This window comes from Octopus sinensis, linkage group LG11 (genome assembly GCF_006345805.1).
Source record: "Octopus sinensis linkage group LG11, ASM634580v1, whole genome shotgun sequence".
In the NCBI taxonomy this organism is placed as follows: domain Eukaryota; kingdom Metazoa; phylum Mollusca; class Cephalopoda; order Octopoda; family Octopodidae; genus Octopus; species Octopus sinensis.
Genome location: NC_043007.1, coordinates 47,617,010 through 47,629,509, shown reverse-complemented (window position 1 = coordinate 47,629,509; position 12,500 = coordinate 47,617,010). Strand labels below are relative to the sequence as shown.

At 36.7% G+C, this 12,500-nt stretch overlaps 1 protein-coding gene and 1 long non-coding RNA gene across 3 annotated transcripts in view; both read left to right on the top strand.

The window, feature by feature from the left end:
- The window catches only part of LOC118765416, a 124,523-nt gene that overhangs the window by 58,922 nt on the left and 53,101 nt on the right, over positions 1 to 12,500 (top strand). The window contains exon 3 of one of the 2 annotated variants that reach the window (XM_036507460.1): positions 1,213 to 1,299. The exons of the other annotated variant lie outside the window; for it this stretch is intronic. Within the exon in view, the coding sequence (XP_036363353.1) occupies positions 1,213 to 1,245 (33 nt within the window). The 3' untranslated portion in view covers positions 1,246 to 1,299. Of the gene's footprint in view, positions 1 to 1,212; positions 1,300 to 12,500 lie in introns of those variants that run through there. 2 annotated transcript variants of the gene reach the window in all.
- Positions 10,584 to 12,500, top strand: part of LOC118765417 — a 12,515-nt gene continuing 10,598 nt past the window's right edge. Inside the window, exon 1 of the long non-coding RNA XR_005001279.1 lies at positions 10,584 to 10,595. This is a non-coding gene — a long non-coding RNA (uncharacterized LOC118765417). The remainder of the gene's footprint in view (positions 10,596 to 12,500) is intronic.

Sequence of the window (12,500 nt, the reverse complement as noted above, 5' to 3'; positions counted from 1 at the left end):
TTTCAGATGGCACTCTAAGACTGGGTTCCTGCAACATCAACTTTTTCTATTCCAATCGCCAACTGACAGACACCCAAAGATTTATTACTCCAAGATTTATTACTCCCACCATCATCGCAGACGTAGGCCTGTTGTACTTATCAGATTTTTATCATTGCAATTGACAAAGGTGAGAAAAGTCATGAATTGGTCGAGTATTTAGAGTGTTGAGCAGAATGTCTCCCACTTGCTACGCTCTGAGTTCAAATCCCACCGAAGTCTTTTATCTTTTCGTGACCGATTAAATCATGGAAATCCAGAGCTTTGGATTGGCAGAACCGTTAGAATGTCAGGTAAGCGGAATTGCCGTGTTTGTTCTAGATTTTTGTTGTTTTAACAGTAACATCTGCATTGGCACTGGTTCCAAGCAGTATTGACCTTAAAGCGACAGCCTTTTGTTTGGAAAATATCGGTGAAGTGGAGAGGAGAAACTGCCAGTCTTACTAAAAAAAAAAAATTATGCAGATTTATGGTTAATTCTGATCGACGGGGTCCTTTAGAAGCAGAAAGAAAGGAAGCAAATTGATTCAACTTATTGTTGAACATAATCGTAAACTAATCTCACTATGGAGCTACAGTATGTTACTTTTAGTTAATTACTCCATAAGGATTTTAGTTGCATTCATAAATTTGTTTTCCTTACATCTTCCATCTATTTTGATTTTGTTTTTGTTTTTAAGCATAATCATGCTTTCAGAAGGTATTTCAAAGAAAAAAAAAGTATTTATTCCGATTCTCACGTATTTAGCGATTTATTCTTTGCATTGTTTATAAATTTTAGTCTATTAATACACATATAAGACTTAGTGCAAAATTCCATGACAGTTATTTAGTCATAGAATTTGGAAACGTTATTTGGTTTCATTCCTTGAAGGAGTATCGTGTTAATACGAAATCCGACGACATTGAAATTTGATCATCATGTTTTTAATTGGCTTCGTTATTTAAGTATAAAACATTTCCTTTAGGTATGAAGTAATGTGCAACACATTTTTGACGAAATTTTTCATTTATTCATCAGATTTTATTTTTTATTTGTTACTATTGTTGTTGTTGTCTTCATCGTCATCGTCGTTGAACATGTCAATCATGGTTCCATGAATTTTGGAAAAGAAATATTTACTTGTCATGGATCCAAGTGGCTTTTAATCTTTTTTTTCTATTTTATTCCAGGTAGAAGAGAAAATAATTTTCGTAGAATATTGACCTCAAGGGAAGAATGTCTGAATTGTATTCTTGTTTACTGATAAGATAAACGACTTTTATAAAAAATATAGCAGGTTAGTGGAATTCGTTTCAGACGCAGAATGCTAAATGAATGGTTAACAAGTTCTCTCCTCAAGGTCTATAGTTCGATCCCAATGTGTGTTATATTGGGACAGTGTTTTTCAATATAGCCTCATATCGATCCCTTCCGTGTAAAAGAAATTGGGTTGACGGAGACTGTGGAAGCGGTCGGATTAACCGTACCTTGTTGAAAAATTGCATCGTGTTGATTCTGCCTAGAATTTCGTTAAGACTATGGAATACTCAACTACTTATATGTGACTTCAATGAGCAAGTAATTCAGATGATCGAACATCTGAAACTCATATTCGGAAACGCTGACAGAGATTAATCGTTTTAATAGTAGTAGCTGCAGTGGTAGTTATAGTGATAGTAGTAGTAGTTGTAGTAGTAGTAGTAGTAGTAGTAGTAGTAGTAGCAGCAGTAGTGTTTTTTGTTGTTGTTTACTGTAATGAGAGAAGTATTACTGTCGTCACGTAGAAGAGGGTAATGACAATATAAATCATACTAAACCAGAGCAACTTGAGTAAACAAACAGAACAAGAAGAGCAAACAAAGAAATTATTACCACATTAGGGAAAAATGGAAAAAAAAGAAACAATAAAAACAAGCAAAAATATTATAAAAGTACAACAACGAGTCAATGACAGGGCTACTAACTGATCGTTTGACCTACTGGAAACAGCTGCTGAAGTACTCTAAAATAACACTTAATTAAAAAAAACACACTGGATACTATAACACTGTACACTGTGTTTATACAAAAGTTCGGATGGTTACAAGATTTTTTTAAGGACTTAGAAGAGAAAGCTCAGGGTTCCTGATACACTTTTTGGGGGTAATGTACGTTGGCTCGAATTCAAGGTGAACCTATCTAAAGGCATCCAAGAACTATGTTGTGATTTTAAACTGAGTGACAGGTTAAATCTATTAAAAAACGTAAAAAAAAAAGAAAAAAAGAATTAAAACAAGGGCGGTTTTTCTCTGACTGGTTTCCAGCAACCAATCGAACTGGAAATCATGCGGTTGCAAACAAAACTTTTTAACAAAGCAGCCACATTTCTCAAAAGCTGGAATGTTCTATTACTCAAATGTCTTTAGCCATAAGCCTCCCTGATCATCATAGAGCTTGAGGGAAGGGTTCAAGCAGCAATCGAGGTTTGAATGCAGGGCTGGTCCTCAGTTGAAGCCGTCACATTTCAAATACACTCGTATTATACGTTCATATTATGGATTGCAGCGGGAGATCCTCAGCCACCAGGCCATGGACTAGTACCCGGCCGTGGACGAGAACCCAACTGTGGGCCAGCAGCAGGCTGCACAGAAAGAATAAATTTTAAAATTCTATTTCTATTTTATTGACTACAGTAGTCTGCAGCATGCTTTTGCATTACATATGTATCGTATATAATTAAGCTATATATTATGCATTTAATTGCGTTTTGTTATGTGATTGACCCCAGCTCTCACCATAATTGTTTTGTATGAAACCGGTCAATGGTGCAGAAAAGGTTGGGGACAAGTTAATTATAGGACATGCATGAATGTCACTATATCTAAAATTCTCTCTTTATAATATATATATATATATAGGCGCATGGCTCAGTGGTTAGAGCGTCGAGCTTACGATCGTGAGGTTGTGAGCTCGAATCCCGGGCCGGGCTGCGTGTTGTGTTCTTGAGCAAGGCACTTTATTTCACGTTGCTCCAGTTCACTCAACTGTAGAAATGAGTTGCGACGTCACTGGTGCCAAGCTGTATCGACCTTTGTCTTTCCCTTGGATAACACTGGTGGCGTGGAGAGGGGAGGCAGGTATGCATGGGCGACTGCTGGTCTTCCAAAAACAACCTTGCCCGGACTTGTGTCTAGGAGGGTAACTTTCTAGGTGCAATCCCATGGTCATTCATGACCGAAGGGGGTCTTTACCCTTTTTATATATATATGTATATCCGAACATGAAAAAGCAAGAAAAAGTCATGAAAAAACAACAACGTGAGGACGTGGAATAAGTACAGTGTTATTACACGCTCAGGAAAGGAATGAAAAGAAAGAGGATTTTAAGTTTCGAGCGGAGCTCTTCATCAGAAATATAGAAAAAGTCCAAAGAAGAGAATACGGAGAAAGAAAATCGCCAACGATATGTGTGTGTATATATATGGCTGTGTGGTAAGAAACGTGCCTCTCAACCACATGGCGTGGCATCTTGGGCAAGTGTCTTGTACTATAACCTCGGACCAATCAAAGCCTTGTGAGTAGTTTGGTAGAAGGAAACTGAAAGAGGCCCGTCGTATATATATATATTTATATCTATATCTATCTATCTATCTATCTATCTATCTATCTATCTATCTATCTATCTATCTATCTATCTATCTATCTATCTATCTATCTATCTATCTATCTATCTATCTATCTATCTATCTATCTATCTATCTATCTATCTATCTATCTATATGTGTGTGTGTGTGTCTGTGTGTGTGTCTGTGTGTCTGTGCCCGTCCCCCCGCCATCACTTGACAACCGATATGGTGTATTTATGTCAGCGTAACTTAGCGGTTGGGCAAAAAGACCGATAAAATAAGTACTGAAACAAGCAAAAAATAAAATAATAAAATAAATATATATTATTATATATATGGAAACCAGTAATTGCAGTATGGCTGAAAGATTAAGAAGGTCACTTAGCAACCATGATGTCCTATATTCGATATAACTGCGTAACATTTTCAACAAATGTAACTATCTATAGTCTCGAGCCAACACATTCCTAATCAGTGAAACTGGGTCTACAGAAGCTGTGTACAAAATTGTAGGGTGGAGTGTATCTCTAACTTTATCATGCAGCGTCACAATGACTCTACTTGAAAATGATGTCAACGGCACACATGTTTAGGGAACTATCAGTCACTTGTTAATTCAAGAGCAGATAATTCAGCTTATCAAACGATTTAATCAGAAATGTCAAACGATGGAAAGTAAGCAATATATATATATATATATATTATATATATATATATAATATATATATATATATATATGTATATATGTATATATATGTATAATATATATATATATATATATATATATATATATATCCGTAATAATGAAGGGTGAAATTAATTAATTTGGAATAATTATCAATTACACCAAGTAGTCTTCGGCATGTAAAAGCCTCATTCGAGGAAAATTTAAGTAATACTAAGCAATAAAGGGTTTAGCAACGAATTGCCTTACCACATACCGAATTTAGAAATAGCAGTCAAAGAGTTATAGCTATTTCTTCTACTAAAAAGGGAGATCTCAGTAAAAACAGCAATTGGAAGGCAGACACAGTACCTGTTTGTGTCTGCCTTCCAATTGCTGTTTTTACTGAGATCTCCCTTTTTAGTAGAAGAAATAGCTATAACTCTTTGACTGCTATTTCTAAATTCGGTATGTGGTAAGGCAATTCGTTGCTAAACCCTTTATTGCTTAGTATTACTATATATATATACAGAAATATTTTATAATTAATTACATAATTGTAAGAATGGCTTGGCTTGCGCCTCACCACGCACTGAAAAATAGACGTCAAAGGACACTATTACAGCCATAAATTCTCCGAGAATAAACACACCACATAATAGGCTAGCAAAAGAAAGAAAATGAATTAGAGCTTTTGGTTAAGGGCATACGAGATCCTGTTTCTAGCTTAAAGTAAAAAAATATATTACTTATTGCCTTCATCAGCGCAGGTATTACGTAGAATAAATTCACAAGTGTCCATGAATATGTGAACGAGCTGCGACTTCGCTCAACCAATATCCATCCACACTCGCAGAAATATACTGTAAAGTAGAATGCACATCTTTCTTTTATACCCACATGTAGTGTGTCAAGATCAAGCCTGCAGTTAATTCAGTTTGATCAAGGAGTAAATTTTCCAAAAATTAATTATGATAATAAAGGGTAAAAATCATTAATGATTCTAACCCTCTATTATTATAATATATATATATATATATATTATATATATATATATATATAAATAAAATAAAATAATAATAATAATAGATATATATATATATTTAAAAGTTATAAGTTTAAATTATTTAAATAATTAAAAAAATTTTAACTCTAATTTAAATATTTTAATTTGGAATTTTATATTTTTTATATTTTATATTTTATATTCTCTTTTAATTAATTTTATTTCTATGTATTGGCTTATGATTTTCACTGCTTGATTTGCCTAATAGTGGTTTTAGCACGCCGGGCAAAATACTTAGTGGTATTTCGTCTGTCGTTACATTCTGAGTTCAAATTCCGCCGAGGTCGACTTTGCCTTTCATCCTTTCGGGGTCGATAAATAAAGTACCAGTTTCGCACTTGGGTCGATGTAATCGACTTAACCCTTTTGTCTGTCCTTGTTAGTCCCCTCTATGTTTAGCCCCTTGTGGATAGTAAAGAAATATATATAAATTGGACATGGGCGATCGTTGTATTCTTGTATTCTTTCTTTCTTGTCTTGAGGTTCACAGCCAAACGGCTGGGTGGATTCACGTGAAAATTGGCACACAAATGGAGACGAATCCATAGATTGTGCTGCCATTTGTATTTTCCCCCATAGCCCCCATAGTTACCGAGAACATTGATTAAAACTTTTCTAATGGAATTCCCCATTCAAAGGTGATTGCGCCTGCCATTCAGCCGTGTTTTGGGCGATTTTGATCATACCAATTTTGTCAAATAGAGCAATTTTTTCTACATATAGTGGGGAGGGTTCGCTTTTCAAAAATGTCAGTACAAAGGGTAGAAAAAAATCAGGATTCAATTTTCTTTTTACTATTTTGCGCAAAGCTGAGCGTAAAAGCGCAGAAGGATTTATCGATTCACATACAGCGAGAAGTTAGCAATGTACGCAAGCTGCTTCATGTCAAGAGGTGTCAATCAATTTCTGTCTCAAGGTTACATGTATGTTTGGATACTTATTAAGTCACAGCCTGCATAAGTTGATATTGCTTGATCTGAGGTTCGAATACTAGCAAGCTCATATGCATTTTTGAGCTTAGAGGAATTGTAGACTAAAATCAATTTGGGAAAAATAAAGAAAAATATTTATGCAATTATTTATGTTCTGCATTCACTAAAGTCATAGAATGAAAAGGTTTTTAGAGCCATTTTTGAGTTACATTCATACATTTTCATCACACTAGGACATCAGCTGGAAAAACCGAGTGAAACCGATCGTTTTCACCAAGAATTCTTACAATGCTGTTTATACGTATATCGACGACACAAGCTAGCGATTGTTTGACGTACATGGAAAAAAACCTGACTTTTATTAAGTTGCAGAAGTTTGGTAGTACAGTTAAAAATCATTTCTGCTTTACTTCTTAGGTATAATTTTCCCGCAAATTCTTACAGGTCCAGTTTTTGGTTATCATTGTAATGTCAAAACATTTTCTAACTGTTAAAGCAATTCTTTACGTCAGCTTTTTAATGCGTCTGTATTAAAACCATCATAGCTTATGTCTAACTGAAAGCGATAGACGATCTCTGTGCTGAAGGAGATAACCCAAACAATATCATCACAGTTGCGCTGAAGAGCAATGACTACTCAAGAACTTTAGCACTGATTGCCCCTACCACTATCAAAGCGAAAAACCGTGTAGGTGTAAGAACCAAGAAAGAACAATCAAAAGGAGCAAAAATAAAAGATGAAACAGCCAAAGAAAGAAGCAAACCTGAATGCTTAGACAACAAACTGGATAAAAAGACAACACACGAATGTGCAAATTCTACTTGAAAGGTGTCTACTGGTATGGGAAGGGAGGTGCAAACTGACGTTTTGCACACCAAAGACCCCTCCACACCAACATGGAACAGTGTGGGAACCACCTGCCAAAAGGAAAAGACTACGTACCACCTGCCCCAAAACGAAAATACGCAGATGTAGTGCGTGCTACAAACCAGTCCTATCAACATGTTGTTGAAAGGGCAGCTGCTGAATAACAATCATTTTTGCGCATGGCACAAAAGATTGAGCAGCAACTGACCTGGCTACATCAATCCCACAGATGGGACTATCCCCAATATACAAGACCACCACAGCAAATAAATCCAAATTGGACACCACTGGCAACATCACATCGGTGCTCTTACTGAACATCAGAAGGCTGATAACACTTAGTAACAAGGCAAAAATTCCTTTCCTGAGAGACCTTGTTGCAGGCAATCAAGCTTTATGCATAGAACTTACGGAAACACACCTGAAACCAGATATAACAAATGCAGAAATACACATAGCACAGTTTTTTGTATTACGGAACAACAGAAAAGAAAGGAGCCACGGTGGAGTTGCTATGTACATCAACGAATACCTCACACCTCAGGTCCTTTTGTCACACTCAAATTCAATATGTGACACACTAATTGTACATATAAGACAACTCGATGTAGTTATATGTGCTACATATCGCCCTCCAGATGCTCCGAATCATTCAGGCAAGTGTGAAGACTGCCTTACAAAAATAGAAGTTGTAGTTACATTAGAACAGCACATAAGTGTACTTCTTATGGGAGACTTCAATCTTCCCAATGTCGGATGGCCTGAAGGCTTTTCTGTCCCAGGAATGGCGCGATGCAAACAAGGACTGGTGAAGTCCCTCCTGAACCTTATCAGCACTTTGTATATGGAACAAATAGTACTCCAACCAACCAGGGCTGGTAACATACTGGATCTCTGCTCCACAAATAATATGGACCTCATCCATAATGTGAAAGTGACACCGACGCTACTCTCTGGTAGAGTTGACCATGTATGGACGAAAGGAAACCATGGACATGCAGCCTACAAGAAACTCTCAAAATCTTTCTAGCTTGAACTTCCATTAGGCAAACTGGAAACAAATTAAGAAAGAGATACTCAAACGAAACTGGCCTAAATGTCTCTCCTCACCGGACATCAACATGGAACTTCAACAATTCATGTCTGTAATGCAATTCATATGCTATAAAGAGAAAGGCCACTGTACACAAGAACGAATTCCCCAGGAAGAGGAAAATTCTTATGAGACGGCGTACAAAAATTTCAAATTACCTAAACAAAGAAATTGAAAGCAGTGAAAAATCCCGCCTGAAAATACAACTGCTGGAGATTGAAAAATATTTGCAACTCTCCCATGAAAAAGAAAGAGCAGACAAAGAAGCCTGGGCCATAGGCAATATAAAATCTAACCTCAGAGCCTTCTTCAAGTTTGGCAAAGAAACAGCCTCATTGCACTGCAGGATAGAGCCACTCCTCGAAAAAGATGGTTAAATCACAAGAAACCCAGTGAGGATAAGTGAAATACTAAATGAGCAATTCAAAAGTATTTTCACTCCACCCCTAAGACACTTGCAAGTCAGCAGACTTTTTCCCGCAGCAGATATAAAAACAGAGACAGTTATGATTGATTACATCAATATAAAAGAAGACGATGTAATAAGGGCTATAGATGAAATGAACCAAAACTCAGCTACTGGCTCTGATGGATTCTCAGCAATCCTTCTAAAAGTATGTAAGCGAGTCCTAGCAAGACCATTGCAGTTCCTCATTCAGAGCTTCCTTGCAACTGGCAAACTTCCAAGCAAACTGAAATAGGGTGAAATATTCCCCATCCACAAAGGAGTAGCAGAGGCCAAAAACTACAGACCTATCTTTCTGACTTCGCACATCAGCAAAGTCATGGAACGAATAGTCAGAAGAAAACTAATCACCATCTTTGAGGAAAATGACTTTCTGACTGACACCCAACATGGTTTCCGACCAGGAAGAAGCTGCCTGACTCAGCTCTAACAATACTATGATTGGGTGCTGAAACAGCTGCCCAACCACTCAAATATGGAAGTGATATATCTCGGCTTTGCAAAGGCCTTTGATAAAGTCGATCATGGAATGATATGTCACAAACTGCGTGATCTTGGCATAGTCGGAAAACTGGGAGAATGGCTGCATGACTTTCTGAAGGATAGCAGTCAGGTGGTAGTAGTCAATGGGGCCACCTCCAATGACATGCAAATAGTGAGCGGTGTTCCGCAAGGCACTGTTTTGGGACCACTACTGTTCATAATGGCCCTCTCAGATATGCCCTCAGCCACACAGAGAGCCACGATCACAAGTTATGCAGATGATACAAAAGTCTCACAGGTAATACAAAACCCTGAAGACACTATGCACTTGCAATATGAGCTGGACAAAATATACAAGTGGGCTGAAAAGAATAGCATGCAGTTTAAAGTTGAAAAGTTAGAAGCCTTGTGCTATCAGCATGCAAAATTTAATACAATACCAATTAAATACGCTGGACCTGGAGGGATCGTAATCCCAGAGGCACAGTGCAAGATTTGGACATTTACATGAATAATAATGCATGTTGCTATGTTGGTAATGAAATGCAGGCGGCTGACCGGATGGATTCTTAGAACTTTTAGAACAAGAGATCGGAAAACTATGATGGTCCTCTGGAGGAAACTTTGACTATTGCTCTCAGCTAAGGTCACCAACCAGTGTCAAATTAATTGCAGAATTTTAGGAAATCCAACGAAGCTACATCAAAATAGTCTCTATACAGCAAATAAGCTACTGGGAAACACTGAAAAGATTAAGACTCTATTCCTTAGAGCGTAAGCGAGAAAGATAATACATCTGGAAGATCCTGGAGGGACTTGTCCATAACTTTGGCATCGACAGTTACACAAATGCTAGAACAGGGGGCCACTGCATAGTGCCAAGGACTCCAAATTTGCCATCAAGATATCAGACAAGATACTCTAACAGCCTGGGCTTCAGAGGACCACAGCTCTTGAATATCCCCCCGATGAACTTGAGAGATCTGCATGGAGTGCATGTAGGTGTCTTCAAAATGAAACTGGACCTCTTACTGTCAAGTGTCCCAGATGAACCAACTTCACAGCAGGAGGTGCAGATGAGGGCAGAGTCATCAAACTCCCTTATGCACCAAATGTCAATTTCTAAAAAGAATTAGTGAAATAATATCATGTAGCAACACCAAATTGCGGTGCCCCAGCATGGCTACAGCTTATGAGCTAAAACTAGATCGAATCAAATCAAATAAAATCATATAAATATATATATATATATATATATATATATATTATATATATATATATATACATATATATATATATATATACTACTGCTGCTACTACATAGTTACCTATGTATCAGTGCATATAGAGACTTTCGATTGACATTCAGTAATCAGAACGGGCTACATTAAGCCACAGTAATGGACATGTACATGGTTTATCGAGACAGAAAGGATGGAAAGTGGAAGCGACCTTTCATTGTGTCATTTTTTCTTGCTTTCCAATTGAATAAATTGTTACTGCTCCCTTCTTGTGAGTAACCAACATAGAGTTGGCTGTGGAAGAAGCATGTAGTAGTGAGATGAAGTCCAACCACCTTGAAGATTTGTTAACTGAAATACCAAAACTTAAATTCAAATGGAACATCTTTAGGTAAGAGATGAAATTTTGGTATAAAGACATTTTATTCAATCTGACTACCTATTTTGATTGTTGCCTGTAGGACACGGGGCTTCATAGAAGTAACAATTAAGCAAATTCTATCACACAGGTGAGGTGGGTCAAGATTCCTAAGCAACATAATGGGAGCATCCAGTTTTAGTGTCAAGTTATGCAGTGGCATCCCAGTGGGTTTAAGTGTGTTCAGAAATCCAACAGGGTAGTGAACAACCGGATTTTGATCGACTGTTATGGGAATTGATGGAAAAGTCATTTTTGATGTACCTGTTAACTGTTGAAGTTCATGATTGAGTTTATCAACCATTTCATTAGTTGGAACCAGAGTAACTCTTTCACATAGCCAGTTTACATCAGCGTAATTGACAATCACACATACACTCAAACACGCTCACAGGCACATATACACTCATATACGCTCATATACAAAATGTGTGGTGCTGGTATAAAGTATCCTTTACTATCTGGTACGTAACGAACGCGCAAGCAAACACACACTGACAGACACACATTCATATACAAAATGTGTCGTCCTTTTCTATGTCGTACGTAACGAACGCGCAAACACGCACATACTCACTGACACACACACACACACACACACACATATACAAAATGTGACATTGTCGTTGTCGTTGTGGTATAAAATGTCCTGTACTATAGTTGAGTATAGAAAGATTATTTTCGAGAAAATGTTATATTCTTTTAATCCATATGAAAATAAAAATTACATAGGGAACAGACAGACAGACAATGAATTTTGTATATATAGGCTAAAAACAAACTCTCAAATACGCCGTCTGGAAAACTATGATTTTATTAAGTTTAGGTTTTCATCGGGATATAATAGTGAAACGGAATTGCGATCTAGACAATGTGAGAGCGAAACCATATCTCTAAATACGGAAAAGATTCGCCATTCTGCATCGTTATTTAATCGTATTGAATAAAATCAATAAGACAGACAAAATCTACTAATTTCTAACTCAGGTCTAACAGTGAAATTGGTCGGAAAGGCCGGAAGTCTTTTTAGAAAATTTCTTTCACTGCTTTATTTTGTCTTGTAAGAAAAGAATATTTTTAGAAAAAAAGGTATTTTTATACATCTTTTAATTCCTTTCTCACCTTAGTGATGCAGTAATTTACGATGGAAACTTGGAAACAAATATCCGCACCAGTCTGTATTACAACATTCTGTTTTCCCGTTTTCTTTTTTTGTCGGTACACTTATGTGCTTCTTTGTCTGCTTGCCTGTCTCTTCCAACCCCTCTCTCTCACCCTCTCCCTCACACACACACAAACACACGCACACACACATAAATACATGTATACGGACGCACAAATATGTATACCTGTATGCTTTTATAGGAATAAAAATGTTTATTTTTGTATTTATATATGCACGTAAGCATTATATATATATATATATATATATATATATAATATATATATATATATATATACAGGTCATCGTCGACTTACGACCACAATTGGTTCCAACTAATTGATCGTAAGTCAGCCTATAGGCCTACATAGCTTTGTTTTATCTTTTTATATTCTTCAGATACATTCTCAGGTAAAAGTCACACACAGTAATCTGTATTATACTATTATACTATTAGCATTAGTAAAAAATTTCGGAGTCT